We start from the raw sequence: 22,094 nt of genomic DNA on the forward strand, positions 1-22,094 counted from the left end.
CAACTGAGACTGAGCAATTGAGCCCAAAGTCTTGGGCTCCATTGCTTTATCTTCCTTGTACCGTGATACCAGTTAAAGTATGCCAACGACAAGAGAACTGGAAAAGCATCCCAATGGTTTTTTTTTTCTTTTCTTTTTTTGTCTTTTTTTTGGTGATCATTTTTTTTTTTTTTTTTTTTTTTTTTATCTCTTGAATCCCCCCCCCCTTTTTTTTAATTCTTCTTATTATTTGTTTGTTGTTATTTTGCTGTTCGTCCCTTTTGGAAGAAAAACTGAGGTAGCTGAAAAGTCGAGGTGTGAAATGAACTGTGGTGATGAAAAATTCCTTATTCCCTTGTCCCTATAGTTCTTCATTATTTAATGTGTGGTTGAGATGGGTTTTTGGGTATATGCATCAAATTAAATTGTAATCAGGCAGACTACTTAACAGAAATGGTATGAAGAACAGATGGTATCCTCCTCAAAGTTGGTTCTTCGGCCCCAGTCTCCTTAAATTTATCTGATATGGATTTTAAACATTGTTATGCTTATTTCAGCCAACTTTCTTTAATGAAAGCAACGTAACAATGCACACTGATTGTAGATGGTGGTGATGGTGAATTACATATATTCTGTTTTTTCACAATTCAAGTTGGAATACAGAAAAAGTAAGCCCCATCATTATCTGGCTGTGAATTTGCAGGTCATTTGTCCTGCATGTTGCTGTGTTTTTCCACATCTATTTTAGCCTGTATCCCCAAAATGGGAGAAAACATGTAAAAATACTAAAACCTTAGAGGAATGTTCCATCTGTCTGTGTGCCGCCTTAGTTGCAATTCGGCATGTTGTAAAGGAAATTTTAAAAGGGGGGAAAACATTAAATTGTGCTTAGGATATACTTAAAATTCAATAAATTTATAACTTATAAATCTAACTAAGATGAACTTTGAAAAGCAATAATGTTGAATTGTTGAAAAGCAATAATATTGACTGCATATTATTTGACTCATAGGGCAGACTTGTTTCCATTGAATTTTTTAAGATAATCCCGCACACTAGTGGGTTTTTGTTGAACGGGATGTTCCTAAATCTGTCCTAAAGGAGATAGATATACTCACCTGACTATCATAAAAGATTCTGCAGAGAAACTGCTTCCATAATGAGCACCTGAAGAAGTGCTTTAGAACCCTTTGGCGTGGAAATGAAATATAGGGTAGGCATGAATGAAATAGGATTGAAAGTGTTGGGGCAAAGGAGGCTAAAGCCCTACCACAGCACTGTATCCAGCCAGCACAAAATCACAGGGGATTAGTGCTGTGGAGCTCCACGGCCCCTAACTGTGTGCACAAGCCCCCAACAGGCATAGGGCAGTGGGGGATGGGGTAGGTCAATGCTACCACCATCCATGGTGTTATGTTGCAGTTGATTTAAGCATTATAAAGGGGAAGAAGAGCCCAGAGTCCAACTGGTCCTTTGCCTTTACTCTGACCTTTCCTGTCCATCTAATTTTGCTCTAATTTTATGGCTCTCCACTATCTGGGAATTTTTTTCACTCTTTCTCACTTCATCTTCTCAAGCGTTTCTAAAAGTTTTCAATGTTTTTCTTTTGTACTTTGCAGAATGCGATTGAATATCTCTCTACTACAACTACTCCGTAGTTATGAGTGTGTTCACTGCAAAGTAGCCCCTCAGCATTTGTGTTGCTTGTGTGGATACAACTAAGAACTTATTTAAACCAGAAACGGATGCATAGGTTTAAATGTAAAAGACTGATATATTTGTGGGCCTTTATGACTTTCAAAGTTGGTCAGTGCTTTTGCGTAGCAACAGTCTTTAAGTCACCTCTACTTAAATCACCTTATGATAGCCAATCCAGTCCTTACTTTGTTCTCAATAGTTTCCACAGTTGGGAGCTAATGTTGGCCTTTAAAGCTTGAAGACAAATGGCTTATTCTAATACAAAATGACCAAAGGACTTGGGCAGCATTGTAATAAAAACTAGTGAGGGGGAATAATGAAACAAAATGAGTACTTTTAATATTATAAGCCCTGAATCAAATTAGAGTCACAAATGTGACAAACATAAAATGATTTAAAACTGTTTCAAGTTTGACAGCCCATTGGATTTAGAAACGTTGGCTGTTACCAGACTACTTTTAATGGTGTACACACACAGGTCTTTATAGCATATCCATGAAGAGAGTGGTGGTAGAGAGGCTTTGAAAGGATTTGGGTAGCTTTTTTTTTTTTTGCTTTTTTTGCTTTTTTTCCTCTTCAATCCATGCATAAATAAAATTTTGGATTTAAAAGCAGTTTGCAACCAACAGAAGCACTTCAGAGGTTGCATTGCACATTAAATATGACACTGATATAATGTAAAGAAGTTTTTAAAATAAATAAATAAAAGCCAATATGGTGGCTGTTGCCCTGCTTACTTTCAGTGTGTGTGTATATATTATTAATTGAAATTGTTAGCTGGTATTCTGTTCTCTGTCCATTACTTGCTGTGAGTTAGCTCCACAAAGCAGAATAGCTCAAGCTTGTTGAAAATTACATTTCATTTCAGAGTAACACCTACAGGGTGACCCAAGTCAGCTCCAGAAGAGGTTGGGTGATGTTAAAGTACATATTGTATAACTACCCTGTTGGTTTAAAAATGAAAAGACGTCACAGAAGATGCAAAGGAGGATTTACAGATATGAATATTTTGGTCATTTTGCCTTTTATTTACTCAAGTCCATAGACTGTTTAATATTTTAGGGTTTGATATTGCTTTAATTTGATCTGATCCCAAGACTTTTCAGGATTTTTGACACATGAGCTGGAAACTTTGCGGTCACTGTCATTCTACTCACTAATTACTACTTTTGTCCATGTTTCAGGCAGGAAGAAAGGACAGAAGCGATGCTCTGAACACTGCCATTGATAGAATGACAAAGAAGACTAGAGACCTTCGCAGACAGGTACATTATTTTTTTTTTTTTTTGTGAACTTCTTTTTCCCTCTTTCCACTATGTCTTCAACTTTAAACTGTAGTGTTTGTGCTCAGTGAACTTTTATTGGAAAAAACAAATCAAATATTTTTTCTTTACTTCAGCCTTTTGAAGTTTACCAGCAAACTTCAGGAGACTCTTGTCTCTCATATATAATGTCAGGATGTAATCTGTAGTTCAAAAAAGCTGTGGTAGACATCAGTCTGTATGTAAAGGATATGCACCAAGGGCATTCTAACACTTCCTTTTTCAAAAATCATCTTATTTCACAGCTGCGCAAAGCTGTGATGGACCATGTCTCTGACTCTTTCCTGGAGACTAATGTTCCCCTCCTGGTCCTCATTGAAGCTGCTAAGAATGGCAATGAGAAAGAAGTCAAGGAATATGCTCAGGTGTTCCGTGAACATGCCAACAAGCTGATTGAGGTATTGTATGGTTTGTTTGTTTTTTTTTCTTTTCCCTTCTTCTCTCTCTCCAGTGCATTTGTAGTCAGAACCCGGCCCACCCCCAGATCGTAACACTCAAATGTTTCAACTCTATCCCATTAGTATTGCATATTTAATTTTTATTGTAGTTTCTGTTCTCTGAGATAAAACTTGTGATAAGACTAGCATTATTGTGCCTTTAAAAGGCTTCTTTAAAGGTCCTTGGTCAATTCAGTCTGTTGGTCACACTTTCGCACACAAACATTAAATAAAGAAATAATAATTATTAAACATAATATTTAAGGAGCTCTATTGCAGATCCTGGATCCTTTCCCCTTTTCTCCCTAAAATGAAAAATAATACAAAATTGCTATGTGGGCAAAGACATCAAAATTGCTCTTTCTTTATTATGAGAAGCAAAAAATGTTTTTAGATCATTATGAAACTGTTTCGGGCTGTCATAGTAATCATGTTAGTAATCTTTAAGAGCTAGTTTTGAGTCCATAACCTTCCAGCTAACAGACGAGAATGCAATACGTGGTAAAAAATAGTTCAAGATGCAAGGAGAAAAGCAAAGTAATGGACTTGATAGGCAAGAAACTAACAGAACATTCAGCCATGCTCATCAGTGGTCTTTCCTTCCGTTCCTCTAATGCCTGTGTCATCATATACTGACATTTGAAAGTGACTTCTCTTTATGGGCATATTGCCATGAGTGTAGCTGGACATGTTAGACTAGCCCAGGATAAGCAACATGCATATTCACCAGGGAGACCATTGAAGCGTCAGAAGGAAAGGGGGGGTGGGTAACAACACTGGGGAGCAGCCCCCTAAGTAGCACCTGAAGGCCTGAGTGTCAGATGTGGCATTAGAGCATGACATTGGTAGACCTTGCTAATGCATGGTTACTATTTGTGCTTGTAACACTTAGAAACACAAGGGGAAAAAAGTGTAGTTTAAAAATTTTTAAATTTAAACCAAAGTAGCTCTGGTTTAAATTTGTTATGAACTTTATGGAGAAATTTCTTTTAGTAATTTTTGCTTCCAGTTTTCATTTTCATTTGAATATACACGTTGTATGATATCCATCTAAGAATAGAAGGTGCATCTGTAAAAACTGCTTATCAGCAGCACAAAATAAAAAATGTACAAATGATGTTTAAAGAATGTAAACTCCAAATACTGTCTATTTAAAGCTAGGGCTCGTCGTGGTAATTGTTGCTATCATGACTTTAACTAGAATATTTTACTTCTGAAGAAGTCTCCATATCTGCAGTGGAACTGAGCTCCTACATCAGTCTAGTTGTACTGAAATATTTATCAGCAAAATATGTTTTCGTCGTACATAAATTAGGAATGCTAGTTGCGTAGTAAAGCCACTGAACAGCATCTTGGCACTGGGTTGATGGGCATCATTATGGTAGAGTTTTAAGCACTGGGCGAAGTTACTTTCTTGCTGATTAGGCATTTTCTAAAAGGGAGCCAGTCGCCATAAATTCCCATTTTAAAATGTCAAAATCTACATTAGGAGATGCTCAATGTAGTCTAGCAGTTTAACCTCCACATACTTTCTTTAGTGTGTTCCTTCCAAAAAACGACAAACATCAACTGCTGCAACACAAGCGTTCACAACCTAAGTTGATGTATACCTTCAAACCTAGAGAGATAATTTATCGATGCTCTGGTGTGCTCTCTCTATCACAATTTTGTAGGAGGATTTGTGAGTTTACTGTGAATTTGGGTTTGCGTGGTGAGTGTGAAGTATAATTCAACATCAGTCTTTATCGATATAAACTCTGTGGGTGACATTCATTTGATAAACAGCCCAGCTCTAACTAGGACCTGGGAATTATAAATCATTTTTTGCAACAGCCTCGACAGAAGTGGCATGCCTTACTCTTCATTTTGGCTAAAGATTTCTGCTTTTTTAGAAGCTGCCAACATTGCATTTTGTCATTTTTACATTAACCTTTTTAATTATTTTTTTTTTTAATGTATCCCATCCCTGGTTAATATGATTGGCAAAAGCACACAGTCAAGTATTATCTCACTTCTCAGGAAAATTATTCCTGTAAGCCAACATCAATACAATCGGCTGAACAGTAAGCGGTTCACAGTGGAACTCTTGGCTTTCACCTTTAAATAAAAATGGTTGACATTTACCTTCAAATGCATGGTAGGAAGTAGGTATTGAACTGTGCTGTGGGCCGCTCTAGATTAGAGCCTTTGCCAAACAATATATATGCAAATCAATAGAGCTGGAAAGACTAGAGAGAGAAGCTAAAACGTGTTTGTTTCTTTATAACATATGGAACAAAAATGCTTTATTTACAGGATGTCCTCTGCTCAGTAGCAGGAATAGCAAAGAGCAACCAGTCTCTGGCTGTGTTTTGTATGACATCACAGGTTGCGCAATTGTAGTCTTGCCGTAAGGCAAATGGGCTATTACATTACACACATTTGTATGAAAGCTACATTATGACTGACCCATATTTAGAGAATGAGGGGAATACAAAAAAAACTGCATTCAATTTGGCATGCACCAAGCTGTGTAAGGCTCTCATCCAGGCAAAGGGATGGTTGTCACATTATGCAGAGGGTTACTTATTTACCTCATTAAGATAAGTTGTTTGTTTTTGAGTGCGCACTCTGTTCTGAAATATAAGCTTTGGAGTTTGAAGCCACTATAAGTCATAAAGATGTGCTACATAGCAGGTTGAGATGCAGAGATGTGCATTACTGATGGTATAATCAGCAGTGGAAAGTGAATTTACTGGTATAACCCACCTAAGGATTTCTAAGCATTGCCCTAAAGCTTGCTTTTTTTATGTTATTTAAAAAAACAAACAAACAAACAAAAAAACTTGCACCCATTATCCATAACTTTAAAACCAATCACTAAATATTGTGTTCCCTTATGTCAGTAAAACAACTCTTGTAATCAGCTTTTCCATGAGTGCATGGAGTTAATCAGTGTATTTAACCTTACCTGTCAGTGGTATTATGTCATCGACATGTGAATGACCAATGACCTCTTTCATTTTAAAAAGATTTGGTGTATGAATACCTTATTGATGTTCAGGTCTAATGGATAACTTAATTTTTCTTTATTTTTTTTAAGCTTGATGTATGGATGGTCACACTGTAGTTGTATACTTGGCTCAATAGCATTGATACTAAACCACTGCAGTGATTAAGATATTTTATGGTATCTCCAAAAGTTGAATCTGTTCATCTGGACGTAGCGTTTTGTGGGAGAAACGTTTCGTCACTCATCCAAGTGACGACTTCAGTCTCAGCTGACTGCAGGTTTCCCCAAACCTTATAAACAGTACATTTGCATAATATAAACCTTTATAAGGTTTGGGGAAACCTGCAGTCAGCTGAGACTGAAGAAGTCACTTGGATGAGTGACGAAACGTTTCTCCCACAAAACGCTACGTCCAGATGAACAGATTCAACTTTTGGAGATTTACTTACCTGGATGATTGAGAATGCATCAAGATATTTTATGGTAAATATATTATCCATGATATTAGCATAAGGTTATAGTTTGTTGGATTATCTGTCCCTAGTGCAACTGCTTCATTGGGATAACTGTTACAGGTCCATAGTTATTTCAAATAATTTGGCATTGTCATTCTTCACAAATAAATGCAACCCCAGTGTTTCAGCTTTAACATATGTTTGGTATGTTCACTGTGAAAAATATGGGTTTGAGATTTGCAAATCATTGCAATTTTTTTCCTTTTTTTAACATTTTGCACATTGTCTCAGCTTTCTTGGAGTTGGGTTTGTATATATTGTTGATGACAGAGTACTTCTTTAACAAGGGGTTGTGTTGTTAAGGAATAGCTTTGTGGGACAGGAAGGTAAGAAAACAGGTGCCCTTTGGTAATTATTTTCATATACTGTAAAGCTGGGCTCCCCTGATACTTTAAATGGTATGGTACAGTGTTGCAAGTGGAATGGCATCTCTCTATGCAGACACATCTCCTTTCCCAGTGGTTCACAGGGGGTGTCATTAAAAGCTTATGTGAAAGATCGTGCAAGTAAAAACACAGGTCTTTCCAGTTTTTCTTCATGTAACCACTCTTCACTCGTCCTCATGGATTACTAAATGGTTCTCCCTCTGGTTCCAGTATGTTTGAATAGCGATGTAGGATATGTTAATATCAATGTTTCAGTGCTTTAGCTACGCAGTGAAAAAAAGTGCTTCTCATCAGCAAAATTGCTCAGAAATTTTAAGGTTGGGAAGGGCCTCCTCAATGCACCACTTTGGCAGCCAGTGATGCACCACCACCAGCCCATCAAATAAGATGTTTTTTGTTTTCGTTTGTTTTTTCTAATAAGTATTATTTTCCTATCTGTTAATGGTACCAGAGGAAGAAGAATATCATCACACAAACCTGTTTTTGAATAGAAGTTGATTAAAGGTATGCCTAATGCCTAAGCTGAGCTTTTTTTCATTCCTTTTCCAACCTCTTGCTTTAGATCCAATCAGACCTATTATTAATGTACGTTTTAAAGTCCAGTGTGTCATCTTGGCTGACTGTTTTGTTGTGCTTTGTGACCCAGATGTCAGTAAGGTAGTAAATTAGTGACCAAACTCTAACAGATTGATGAGTGGGAATACAAATATAAGAGCAGAGCTGTTGGACTCCTTGTCCTTGCTCATTTGCTGTCATGAGTTGGTTTAGTCCTTTGTAATTGATTGTTTCAGCACATTTTCTGTCTGTTGGATAATCCCATTTTGGCACAGTTCCGCACATCCCAGGCATTCTGTTACAGCATTGCTGCCAGTATATGCCAACCAAAATGGGAATCTTCAAAGCCTTTGACCTAAATTTATGTCATTATGAGTAGATGTCTAATGTAAAACTTGAGTATGCAACACTATTTAAAGATAATTGTAGGAGAGCTTTATTTTAGTCAACACAGGAAAAAATTACTGATGTTGGCAGCTGCAGACAAGATTTGCTCAGTTTAGCACTCCCATTCTCACTCTGCTGCTCACTTTTTGAAAGTGTCATTAATATTTGCCTCTCCAGGAGCGTAATGACAATCTGGCAGTCTTGTGATTCAGTCACTGAGAATAACGATATCCTTGAGTTAACCAGCTACAATTTAGATTTCCATTTGGCGAAATTTACTTTTATTCTGGGAATTGAATACAGAACTTTCCCAACAGCTGGGCTTTTGTTTTTCTTCCTACTTTTCTGGTTTCTCCCTCTGTGTCATCATATTGTATCATTTTTAGCAGCTTTATAAATTAATCCACAGCAGTGGGTTTGTATTCCACAGGGATTAGTTGTATTGCAGAGCTGCTCCATTTCTGACGGAAGAATCCCTAAACCAGGCTACCATAATGAACTTATCCAAGTTTAATTATGTATCTACAGTATGTATGGCGTTTGTTTCTGTTTTTTCTCAAAATTAGTGCAGTGCCCCCTTCAAAGTGCTGCCTTTATTCAGAACAGGCTTGCAGCATCTGAGATTTGCGGTGAGAGGAATGGTAACAAAATGGATAACTGATTTGGGTTGCTAACACCCACTCTGCTTGAGCCAACACTACACCTATTGGTTCCTGTGAGTTAGATGAACCATTTCAAGCAATGCAAAGACAGACACTAACAATGTGTTTAAAATTTTCATATTATGATTATAGCTTATCACAAATATCAATATTTATCACAGCTATCGGTTTTGTTACTTGCTGTGAAAATGTGCTGAAAGTATATTAAAAGAAACTGAAATTGTCTTAACAAATGTCATATTGATTGAGGGTTACAAACAAAACAAAACTAAACAAAAAAAGACCACCCCTGAATATGAACAATTTGGTTTTGACTGTGGTTTTCTTCCTTTCCTTTTTATTTGAATAATTTATAGCTCCAGCACCTCAGCCAAGTGTGATACAAAGCTTTGTACCGGAAACAAACGAGCATTTATACTAGTTTGCATATGAGTAGTTTTAGTGACCTCACACACCTTAAATAATTATCAAGAATCAATGGACGCAACAGTGGCAGGTTTTTTCTTTTTCTTTTTTTTTCTTTTTTTTTTTGAAGCAGGGTAATCACATGTTTTGTTTTGTTTTTGTTTGTTTTTTAGATTTCTTGCCTTTGGTTAACAATTATTTTGTTTTTTGTTCATTGTAGGTGGCAAATCTGGCATGCTCCATTTCCAACAATGAGGAAGGGGTAAAGCTGGTCCGTATGGCTGCATCTCAACTGGAAAGTCTTTGCCCCCAGGTATGTTTGCCCCCAGCTTTCACCCAGCTCAGTGAGTAAATTTAATTGCAAGCACATACTGTCTTCAGCGGACAACAGTTGAAATCCCGGCTTTCTTTCCGCTATGTTTACGTCTCTAATATCCCTTTTTTGTGTGTGTGTGTGCAAATAACAAGTTTGTTTTGCTTGTCAATCTTTTGACCATTGAGTCCATTTTTTCCACACACCGCTGCTAACGCTCATTCTAAGCTAATCTAATGAGTCCCATTCATCCTGAGCTATGATATCCGCAGATGTTTTAGTCCAAAACAAACAATCCCTTATTTTTTGCCCTAGTCAGTATCTAAAAACACTCCCTGTAAGCACCTCTAGAAATTAATTTTCTTCCTAATTCAATCCTAACATTGAGGTAGGGGAATGGGGTCTTCGTGCAATCAACCTATGCTAATGTGGTGGCTCAAGGCTATGTTGTAATTGAGCTTTAATGGTTGTAATTGGGTGATTACAGGTGATTAATGCAGCATTAGCCCTCGCTGCCAAGCCCAACAGTAAGGTGGCCCAGGACAATATGGATTTGTTCAAGGAGCAGTGGGAGAAGCAGGTTCGCGTCCTCACTGATGCTGTCGATGATATAACCTCCATTGATGACTTCCTTTCTGTGTCTGGTAAGTCTTGTTCATGTGCATGTCATAGCCATCTCCCTCTCTCCCTCTCTCCCTCTCTCTCTCTCTCTCTCTCTCTCTCTCTCTCTCTCTCTCTCTCTCTCTCTCTCTCTCTCTCTCTCTCTCTGATGTGGCCTTGGCAAAATGTTTAAATGTAAAAGACCATATTTGTCACCACTATCCACAAAACGGGGTGATTGAGATTGTAGTGCGGTGCTAACTACTGTTAAGATATTTTATTTAAAATATAACGTATGTATGTAAGATGCATAAGCCATCTTAATTCTCCCTTTGCAAAGTGTCCAACAACAAGCATTGGTTCACTCTCCAAGGTATCATTATGCGCTATAGAGAAAAACCCAGAAGCATGAGCAGAACTACATCTCTATTTGACATCCTGTCATGTATGTTGAAGCACACAAATGGTTTAGAGTCCTCATTAAGCATTAAGCAGAGTGGCTTCTCTGACCTCCAGCCAAGGACAGACTGTAATTTTCACAGTGGACATTTGCATTTTATAGGCGACTCGTTAATAAGTATTCTAAGAATTGGTTTTCAAACCATACCCTCCAACAAACGCCCACAAATGCATATTATGTGCTTGAGTTTCCCAGTGGCTTTTAATTTCAGGACTAACACAGGAATGAGGACTTTCTAATTATTTTTTTAGACTTATGTCACATTATGTGTCATATTGTACTGTAGTCTTTTTGATTTTTTTTTTTTTTTTTTTTTTTTAAAGTGTATATGTGTGTGTGTATATATATATATATATATATATATATATATATATAGATATAGATATAGATATATAGATATAGATATAGATAGATATAGATATAGATATAGATATATATATAGATATAGATATAGATATATATATATATATATATATATATATATATATATATATATATATATATATATATATATATATATATATATATATATATATATATATATAGTGTTTGAGGTTTAACATTCATCCAGGCAGGCTGGCTGTATCCTTTTAGCATCATATTGAACTAATAAAAAGTGTACACTAATAATTTCACATTGCTTTATGTCCCCAGAGAACCACATCCTGGAGGATGTGAATAAGTGTGTCATCGCTCTGCAAGAGAAAGATGTTGATGGTTTGGATCGTACCGCTGGGGCTATTCGAGGCCGTGCTGCCAGAGTTGTCCATGTGGTTACTTCAGAGATGGACAATTATGAACCTGGAGTCTACACAGAGAAGGTTTTGGAGGCCACCAAGCTCCTTACTAATACAGGTACTACAGAAACAAATAAGTTTCCTACCAAATAGATTTATACAAAAAGACTGAAAGGGTAGACACGGTAACAGTTGCTAATGTAGGTTACTCCAAGTAAAACGAGAAGGCAGTGGGTCCATCAGGGAATTGATAATGGATGGCGTCATGGTGGCTGTGTCCATATTTTATATACATTCTGTGGTTACCCCTTATATATTTATGATCTACTTACATGGACTGACACACTAGGGGCCATAATGGCATGAGCGCGATAGTCTTTCTTTGATGTCCGCCTTGTTGTGTAAAAACAGTTGACAAGAGTATAAGAAGATTAACTACAAAAGGGCTTTAAAATAATACAAAGGTCCACCAGTTTAGCTCTTGCAGACTAGTAGAATCTGTGGATCACAAGTTTATTTGTTTTTTCCTACGATTTTATTTTTATTTTGAGAATGGCTTTAGTTGCTTTCCAGAATGAGCTTATTTTGGTTATGCTTATATATTTATTATTGGTGGTGGTGGTGGTGGTAGTACTAGTACAGTACAAACGCAGCACTTTTTACAAACAATTAGAACCAGAGGTATGCATGTTTAGACAGGTTGTCTGTAATATGGGGCACTGCACTGTTGGAGTATGTGTACAAATTAGTAGTCATACACATGTTTAAAGAATTTATTTTAATTTGTTTTATCAAAAGGCGGAGAGACCCTGCTCCATCCAATCTGAAGTCTGCCCTTTATTTGATTTGTCTTTGCTTCGGATGTTTTTGAGTGTTTGAGTGCTGGTGGCATTTTAAAAAGCAACTTGTATAAATCTCGAATTGACTTGTGAAATGCAATTTTCTGTTGAATGAAACCTGAGACATTTTGAGCTCTTCCACAATTCAGTATGGTGCATAGTGCGATATGGTCTCTCACACAACTTGCATTACTAGTCAGTAATGACGGTCACTGTTAACCCTTCAGTAGTATTCAGTTTTAATCCAAATTATGACTTAATCAATCCGTCATAGGTTCAAAGACTGAGTCATATTAGGGTTCCTTCCACCTGTGCTGTTATATTACAGTTTAATATGTGTGAAGGTTTTTTTTTTGTTTGTTTTGTTTTTTTACCTGCAAAGGACAAATTCCAAAAAATATTTTGCAATGCAATAGAAAGGGGGGAAAAAACAATATTCACCAGGGTAAAAAATGTTTTTAATTAGCCTCTATTTTCAATTTGTCTGAATATTGAGATGCATTTATACAATGTTTTCTTCCAGTTAGTAAAAATGTTTAAAGTTCATTATCTATGGATTCACTAACAAAACATTTACTTATTAACACCCCCCCCCCCCCCCCCCCCCCCCCCTTTTTTTTTTTTTAAATGGGAACTTATTTGAAAGAATCAGTTGTGATAGTTTAAGGAGAGTAATCACTGTGACTGAAAAAGCCTGGAGGTTGTAAGCACAAAACCAAATCCGCTTTTTAATCCTGCCTCAACCCTCCCTCAACATTTGCATCTTCACACCCATGCTGTTCTCATGAAGTTGCAGCTAAATGCAACTCTCTTAATGCAGAGCTTTAAATGATATCTATGCATATGTCCTGGTGAGTCCTCCAGAGCATTTATCAAGTTGTCAGGAGGGAAAAATACATGGACGCTAAGACAGTTTTTTGAAAGCATCAATTGGAAAACTTAAGTTTTTTCTTCCATGTGCATTCATTTAAGGCAGTGAGTAGACCACCAGTGCAAATTTCATTAGGTTTAATATAACACTTTGTAATTATGAATTCTGACACCACTATCTTTGTTTGCATTTAATTTTACTTTAACAGCAGATCAGAACTATTGTTCAATATTATCAGTGGGGCGATTGATACTGATAAGTCGATTAATGTGATTTCCTTACTAGACTAACAGTATGTGTCAAGCAGCTTTATAAACCAAGTTACACTGAGAGAAATGTGATGGATGTAAAATGAAAAATAGGTCCAAGGGAAATTACTCGGATATAAGGATAAGTATTTACAGAAATGTATCTAAACAACAATGTCAGTTCTGCTTATGGAACTCTATCTGATCAGTTTTCACTGTAGGAAAAAAGACCTACAGAGGTTTTCAGCATCAATACAGCTGCTTTATTATTTGATTCTGACAGTACTGAAATGGTAGAAATGAGACTTGCATGTTAGTGAGTTGTGTACAGTTTACACTGCCAACACAATTATTACAACATACAGCTGTCAGCAAAAGCCACATCAGCATTGATAAAGGAACTGATCAACTTCATCTCTGCTTCCTGTAGTCATGCCACGGTTTACAGAACAAGTGGAGTCTGCAGTGGAAGCCTTGAGTGCAAATCCCTCACAGCCTGTGGATGAGAACGAATTCATTGATGCATCCCGCCTGGTGTATGATGGCATTCGTGACATCCGTAAGGCTGTCCTCATGATCAGAGTAAGTTGCACAGTTTTGTTTTTGTTTGCCTGTTTCTTCTTCTTTTTTTTCTTTTTCTTTTTTTTTTCTTTAAAAAAAAAAAATCTAATTTATTATTTCTAATGCAAAGTAAGGCTTCATATTGTCATCTATTTTTCTCTTTCAAATTGTTACAGTGGGAATTCTGACGGATGATTTTTGATGTGGTTTTTAACAGCTTTTGAACAGAAGTCATATTGTTAGAGTTGCTCAGGTTGCCATATGAGTAGTAATATCCAGATTAGCTTTTTATCTATAATTGTGAGAACCTGTACACATGCAGTCTTGGGAACCTATGATTAACTTGTCTCAGGCAGTGGCCAACCTAATTGACCAGACTTGCAATTTAGTGTAACAATGGGCTTAGTTGTTCGTGGCATAATGCCTTTTACTTGAGTCGAGCCACAATTTGGACAGTAGTAAGTCATTGTGTCCCGTGGATGAAGAAAACATTTCCATCAGCGTAAAACATTTCATCATAGGATCACTCAGAACAGTTTCGGCATTCAATCACAAATGGACTCAGTCCATATTTCCTTTAAAATAAAGAAAAGTAAAGGGGGGGGGGGAATCCACACAGACCGTAGGAAATCAGATTCTGGGGGAATTTTTTGTCTTTCAGCATATTACCCCCTGTAGCTAAAATACCTGAAACTGCGAAATTTGATTTCTCAGTAAGAAGCAAATCTCTTTAAACCACTTGTCATGTTTAACAGTACCAAATTATGTATTTATCACACTAAGATACAAAGTACTGTTTGCTGTCTTCTATTATTTTCAACACACTTTTTTTTTGTTAAATCAAAAACACTAGCCTTGACAGCACATTTTGTTTTGACAGTGGTCCTTAACTCTTATTAATAATCCTGCTCAACCCCAAAAAAACAACAACAAAAAAACCAACAAATGAAAAGAGGAAAATTGTGCTGCATTTGCATTATAATAAGTGAATGATTTAAGATGGAGGGTTTAATTGGCTTTCTTTAATTGAATTGCAAGCCGAAGAACTATATTTTCATCAATTTCCATCTGCCCTAGCTCCGCTCTTCTTACCCTTTTTGTTTCAGATCCGGCTGTGAAAATTGGGCTTATGGTTTGGGCTGAACACTACCTGGTAGATTTGTGGGCAGGTGTAATTTGGCACGTGTGACTGTTAACAGGACTTATTAAGCAGCTTTGCTCATAATGTATCTGTTAGCTTCATTCTGCCTTTAAGTGCCAGCTGGAGAGACTGATGAGATTGAACCTTCACCCACCACTTTCTAGAGAAGGCAAAGAAAAAAATGGATTAGTGTTAGCTCTGCATTTATGTTATTTCCAGCAGCATCTACACAGCAGACTCTTTAATCTTAGTCTTAATTACTGTTTGTTATAATGAGATTAAAGGCGTATCAAAAGCATTGATCTAGACTGATTCAATTGCAGGCTAAACTGTCATTCAAGGGTTTTTGTATGTGAAACTGGGCATGTTCAATTCTGAGTCCAAAGAAATATGAAATCCTCCTAACAGCTGCGCTGAAATGTCCACGAGACAGCTTCTCTTGAGGGCATGTCCACTCGCATGTACAAACCCACCCTCTTGCTTTCTTTCTAAAAATCTCAACATGCAAGGCCCTAGTCTTAAATCAAAACAGACAAGCGTGTGGTTGGGGCTGCTTAAGATAGACTCATCTTTAACCTCTATAAGTAGTGCACAGACAGTCTGTTAGATGTCCCTTGAATATTTGACAGGCGGACAGACCCCTCTCCCAACCTCCAGTGACATCAGAGAATATGCCTCCTAGACATGAAACGGTCTCGAAGTCAGCGAGCCACTGACAGTTAGATACAGAGGGCAGCTGTTACCGTATGATTTGTGCGGTGCATCACAGCCCAAGGTGATTTTTGCTGCCTCTGTCCTAAAAGAAGAAAAAATTGTCTCAACCCACAGAGGCTATGAGCAGAATGTCACAAAAAGAATAACACTGGGGGGATTTCGGTGTTGAACTGTCTTATTCATATTTACGACAGGAGAAAAAAAAAAAATTCTAGATAAGGCTATGTCTGTTTTCCAGCTCTGTCATAATGCTATAATTTCACCTCTTGCCCTGTTCACTTGTAATTATTGCATTTTGGATATCATCTGCACATGCATGTGTCATGAAGGCGTTACAGGTGACATGGATAATTGCAGCTTTCAGACACAGTAGAAATACAGAGAATTATCACCTAAAAACCTGATTAACATATTTTCCCACAATGGGGAAAAAGTGGGTTTTAACTTCATTTACCATGACAGCAGGTTTTCAATATGTTGTCTTTTTTTAGACTGCAGGCTATTGTTGTCACTTCTCACAGTAGTTTCCCACTGGGTGCCCACCATGAGTTATGATTTCTGAGCCTCCCACGTTCACAGGTTATCTGTTGCACAGGCCGCAGCAGGTGATATCTCTGCCCCACTGAACAGCATTGTCTGGGTTGAAAGCGATGCCGATGAGTCACTACAGCTTTTGTATCTGAAACCATACCCATATTCCCTTAAGAACAAGAGCATCTCTACATTCCCTAAAGCAGAGTAAGGTTGTTCAGAGACTTTCAACTATTTTTTCATTACAGAAAGAAGGTAGTGAGACAGCCGGATAAGCACAAGCCAGGGCGTCTGCATCCTAATGTCCCTTTATCTGTCCACATCATCTCCCCTGTTCCTACATATCAACTAACTTTTGCCTATCACTTAATATTGTATCTTGCCTGAAGCATAACCGGCAAAGATAAAGTTCATTTTATATATTAATATATGGCAAATTGTTCCCCATGGCTTGTTTTGCATTCAGGGCAAGAGGTAAAGGATCTGAGATGAAGTGGCAAAATTCTGGAAAAACACAATTCATGCCTCACTCGCCTTTCTACAGATAGCGACAGATGGGCCTCTAAAGTGTTTTGCTCCCAATATGTTTCGTACCAGCTCATACCTTCATTTTCCCTCTCAAGATGCACAGGCAGCACATTACACTTGATTTACAAATTCATTTGGAGTTTACAGTTTCTCTACCAAGCTGTGGAGAGGGTAGACATTTATCTCATGCTGCCCTGTCTGGCAGCACTAAGGCATTCCTCATAGATAGTAAGCAGGTTTGTTATTTAATAGTGTTCACAATGCTGTAGTATGCCAATATTATTTTATGTTCCCCACTTATGTACAAACAGCTTTTTCTTACCTTATTCCAATTCATCTCCCATTTTTCTTTTTTCCCTTCCTCCTGGACTTTTTTTTTTTTTTGGCTGTTTCTTTCTTTTGACATCTTCTCATGCTTTGTTGTCCTGTTACAGACTCCAGATGAATTGGATGACTCTGACTTTGAGACTGACGACTTTGATGTTCGCAGCAAGACCAGCGTGCAGACAGAGGATGACCAGCTTATTGGTGGCCAAACTGCACGGGTATGTTGTTCACAGGTTCTGATTCTGTATTTACTCCCCTTCCTCTACAACGAAGGGTCATCAAATTGAAATATCCCAGAGAGAAACACATCTCAAAAATGTATTTTCCCATGAGAAAATGGGTTGCTTCAGTGTGCAGCTTAACTGTATTTTTACATGGTTAAATATTAACTTTACAAGATTGTGCATGTTTCAGTAACGCAGTTGAATATTGTCATCCAACTCTTTGACAATTTTTTTTTATATGGTAGGTTTAATAATACACTAGAGACAAATATCACTTGACTGGTACAATAACATCAATTGGAATAGTTTATTTGAAGAGCAATTTCATATCTCTAATGAAATTTGAAGATAAGAGAAGTAGAACCAATACATTAGTCTTTCTATATTTGGAGAAATATTTAGTCTTTTGTAACAGTGTTCTAATATTAATGCTGTCCCAGCCATTGTTTATTTTTCAAACTCTTCACCCACATACTTGGTGATGATGGGTTATGCATAAATGGCTTGTCTTCTCAATAGCTCAAGTTATGGGGAAAAAAAAGTTTAGCCATATAGAGCTCTTATATTCAACTTAAAATGGACCTGTTATGCTTTTACTTACTTTCTCTGTTTTTCCAAGGATGGATAGATATAGATGAGTATGACACTTTTTGGCTAATGCTAAAAGATGAGCTGTTCTATCGATACAGAGCAATGCTGGAGGATCAAAACTTTACACAAGTTTTAAGGAAACTGGCATCTTTAAAATATTTTTCTTAGTATTTGGCCCCATTAATCTGTCATTAAAATGTTATTGAAGAAAAGCATCATATTTGCCAAGTAGGCAAGCAGGTTTTTTTATTCTGAGTCATGCAAGCTCTTGTGCACACGTAAAGCTGTTTATAAGCTATATTAGATTACCCGAAGACACTTGGTGACTCCAGAATAATCTTTTGCTCACTCATTTTTACTGTTTTAAAAATAGAGGATTTTCACTGCAAATGACCTTTTTAACAGTATTCATGGCAACAGAGATATTCTGCACTCACCTTTAAGCATAGATTGGAAATATGATAAAAGCAGATAAATGTAAAGCTCAACAGCAACACATGTATGCAGATGAATTGGAGAAATTTTCCATTTTTAAGTCTGCTTACTTGGCTACAGTACAATGTAAAAACCCAAAAATATGGAAGTAGAAATGAGGATAATAAGTCAACTTTAAACTACTGACATCGTGTGAATTACGTCCTCCAGTTTGCTTTCCTACAGTCATCCATGCCATCTGGCTCTTAAATACCATGTCACAGACGGAACCAGTGAATTTTTGTTGACTGAGCAGTCTGCACTCTGTGAGCTACCTAAAAAGACTGAGCAGCTAGTTATTTTGTTTCTTTCCCTGCATGGTGTAACACACTGCGAATCCAATCTTTTGTGCCCCTGGACACCAGCTTTGTGTGTTCTTTTGTCATGAGATTACTTCAATACAACATTCACTTGGATAGGACAGAACTGCAGGTCTACAGTATTTGTACTACACACCAAATTTATTAATTTTAAGGTTAAACTTGCTTGTAACTTTATATTTTAAGAATATAGAGAGATTGTACATGTCTTAATCTCTAAAATCCCTCATGGCACAGTGATCCATCAGTACATTTCAAGTGTTTTTCTTTTTTGTTGTTTTTAAATCGCCAAAGATTATCTATTTTCTTAGGTACAGTCTTTCCATCTATGCACTGCATAAACAGCTCTTTTGAAGCTTATGTGCCTCTAGAGAGAGGGTCCCATTTATCAGCAATAGAATGAACACTTGTGCGATGATATTGGATTTCCTGCTCTTAAGTGTCTGCCTACTTTGGCCTGACAGGCTCATTCACTGAATGGCTGATGTCTGATTGCCTTTTTTGGAAGCTGCCCTTTAACTCTCCAGTCCAAAAGGATGGATAAATATGGTGATAAATACATCTTAACATGAATAAAGTAGTTGTAAATAACTCCCCTTATACTGGTCTTCAGTGGCCAGAGGTGGTGAGTTCTTATTTTTCCAAGATATGTTACATATGACTCAGTCGCTCTGAGCATAATTTTGAACCCAGCTTTGAATTTTGGGGAAGAGAGAACAATATTATTTTCTTATTTATACAGAGGATACTTCATGCAACCATTATTCAGACACATTGCTGAAAAGCAAGTTACACACCAAATAGGGATCAATTATGCATGTGTTTAAATTCTAAATAAAGGGTCACACAGTTGTGTAGGACATCCTGTTGCCTTGGTATTCTCAGGCATGGTTTCAAACAACCCTCACTCATTGATTTTGGCCGCTAAACTTATGTTCATGGTATCAGCAACAGTATGTTGACGTCTAGTTTGCTAACCATCCATGCTTTTCATAAATCCTCCTTCAGGCTATCATGGCTCAGTTGCCCCAAGAGGACAAGGCAAAGATTGCTGAACAGGTGGCCAGCTTCCAGGAAGAGAAGAGCAAGCTGGATGCAGAGGTATCCAAGTGGGACGACAGTGGCAATGACATCATTGTGTTGGCCAAGCAGATGTGCATGATCATGATGGAGATGACAGACTTCACCAGGTGAGTGTTGGTGGATTGCTTTAAAGAATACCTTTGATTGGTAATTCCTGTCATGTACTTGCACAGGGCCAAAATACGTGCTGCATGTCAACTTCCCCCTTGCTCGCATTAATATTCCAGTTGTTGTGCACTTCAGGCAAAATGCCTTCCAAGTCAGATTGCATATTTAACTTAAGCCTGTGTCAAATACAATCAACCAGTAAGTCTACATTTGTTTCCCCAACATTTGCCCATATCTGCACAATGCTGTGCACTAGGGCTGCACGATTTTGCATAAAATGAGAATCACGATTTTTTTGCCTAGAATTGAGATCACGATTCTCTCACGATTTTCTTTTCCAATATAAATATTTATTGCACTTATTAACTGCACATCAACTTCGTAACAGTTGAAACTGAACATAAAAAACAATAAATAAAAATAAAAACAATAAATGCCTCACATTTTGTGGTTGCCGCAAAATGTTGTACTGCTTGAAATTCTGTCTCCACCGTTGCTCGACACTGCGTGTATAGAGCAGGTAGTGCAACAATAGAAAAATAGTTGCGGGACGGCACTGTGTAGCATTTGTCTAGGGTGTTGATCATTTTCCTAAATCCCTCGTTTTGCACATTGTTGATATATCTTTGGTCAGGTGATAAGTAATAGCTTCCGTAATTTCTTTGAGCCTGCGGGAGTTCGACGTGTACAGGGAAGCGCTGTATAAGGTTCCCGTTATTGATGTTTGGGTGGTTGACCGGCACAAATTTTCTCCTGTTACTTTCTCGTCATCCCTGACGTGTTCTCCGTTGTTTTTTCCCTGCCAATTTGAGCATCACGGCACAGCTTCTGTATCACGTGGTATAAGGCTCCGCCCATGTCATTTGTTGAGCAGGAAGGGTGAGCGCTTGTTTTCATGCAGATTACGTCCCGGATCAAAATGCGGTACAATCGTCGTCGTCTTTTTTTTTTTCTTTCTTTCTTTCTTTTTTTTTTTTTTTAAATCGTTGTCATTTGGAAATGAGATCGCACATAAGTATGAATCGAGATCGCGATTTTCTAACGATTAATCGTGCAGCCCTACTGTGCACCTAGTTTAGCGGTACCATTCATGCATCAGTGCCCTTTTCCTTGAGCAGCACTGTTGGTAGGATTTTGTTCATGATTATTTTTCAGTCCTCCTTTAATCTTAATATGCACAGCCATAAGCAGTGTGTCAGATCTCCCTCTCTCCTGGTACATGAATAAAGCTCTGTGGAAGTGGGAATTCTCCATCCACAGAGCTGCTGTAAAGTGGCTGTATTCACTCTTGGTAAATGGTTCAAGAGGTGAAGAGCTCAGCAGGGACAGGTGAGACATTTTACACCAAAAAAGAGAGACTGCATTTGAACTATGGGTCTAAGAAAAATAAAATAAAGACCTGGTAAATGTCATGACTTAATAATGTTATAAGCTGTTCAGCCACTTGTAATTACTGTCTAAATCAGCATTATGTCAACATGCAAACTACTTGGAAGTGGAAGTGAACTGGAAGTAAGTAGTAGATTCCTAGTGTTTCTCTTTTACCTGTACACGGTCTTTTTTGTGCACATTTGGGCCATGTGTTTTTATGCCATAGAGGGTAAATGGTGCCTAAATTTGCTATACTTCTATGATGCAAACTCTGTATCAGCAGCAAAATCAGAAAAGATTGACCTTAGTGTGTAGTGCCCAGATAGTCTTGTGGACAGATAGTAGCAAATGTAGTTAAACATGGCCTTATCCTGAAATTTTTGTCAAGTCTGTTTTAGTGAACCTGTTGACATAAGAGATCTCACCACTCTTGGCTCTGACTCTGCAGCAACACACACACACCTTTGTACAGACGTAGCAGCCAGTACCCTCCAAAGGCCTCATTAGAAATTTGGCTCTTTTTCAGTTCATCCAGGTCTCTGCCACTTGCTAACAGATTTGTTGGCTTCCACTTCACATCAAAACGCATCAAACCATAAACAACAAATTCAGTGATGAAGTTCTCAGTGCTGCATGTGACTGCTTTCTTTATTGTTCTTTCATTGTTGGATATACAAGTAAGTTCAGGACCTTGAAAATTCACAAAGGATGTGAT

The 22,094-nt window shown here is 37.5% G+C and overlaps 1 protein-coding gene across 1 annotated transcript in view; it reads left to right on the forward strand.

Moving 5' to 3' along the window:
* ctnna1 (catenin (cadherin-associated protein), alpha 1) overlaps positions 1–22,094 on the forward strand; it is a 73,606-nt gene that overhangs the window by 32,060 nt on the left and 19,452 nt on the right. The window contains exons 8-15 of the mRNA XM_003445854.5: positions 2,862–2,942; positions 3,245–3,397; positions 9,559–9,651; positions 10,139–10,295; positions 11,366–11,566; positions 13,837–13,988; positions 17,316–17,426; positions 19,826–20,007. Coding sequence (XP_003445902.1) covers positions 2,862–2,942; positions 3,245–3,397; positions 9,559–9,651; positions 10,139–10,295; positions 11,366–11,566; positions 13,837–13,988; positions 17,316–17,426; positions 19,826–20,007 — 1,130 coding nt within the window. The remainder of the gene's footprint in view (positions 1–2,861; positions 2,943–3,244; positions 3,398–9,558; positions 9,652–10,138; positions 10,296–11,365; positions 11,567–13,836; positions 13,989–17,315; positions 17,427–19,825; positions 20,008–22,094) is intronic.

The sequence above is a fragment of the Oreochromis niloticus genome, linkage group LG2 (assembly GCF_001858045.2).
Source record: "Oreochromis niloticus isolate F11D_XX linkage group LG2, O_niloticus_UMD_NMBU, whole genome shotgun sequence".
Taxonomy (NCBI): Eukaryota; Metazoa; Chordata; class Actinopteri; order Cichliformes; family Cichlidae; genus Oreochromis; species Oreochromis niloticus.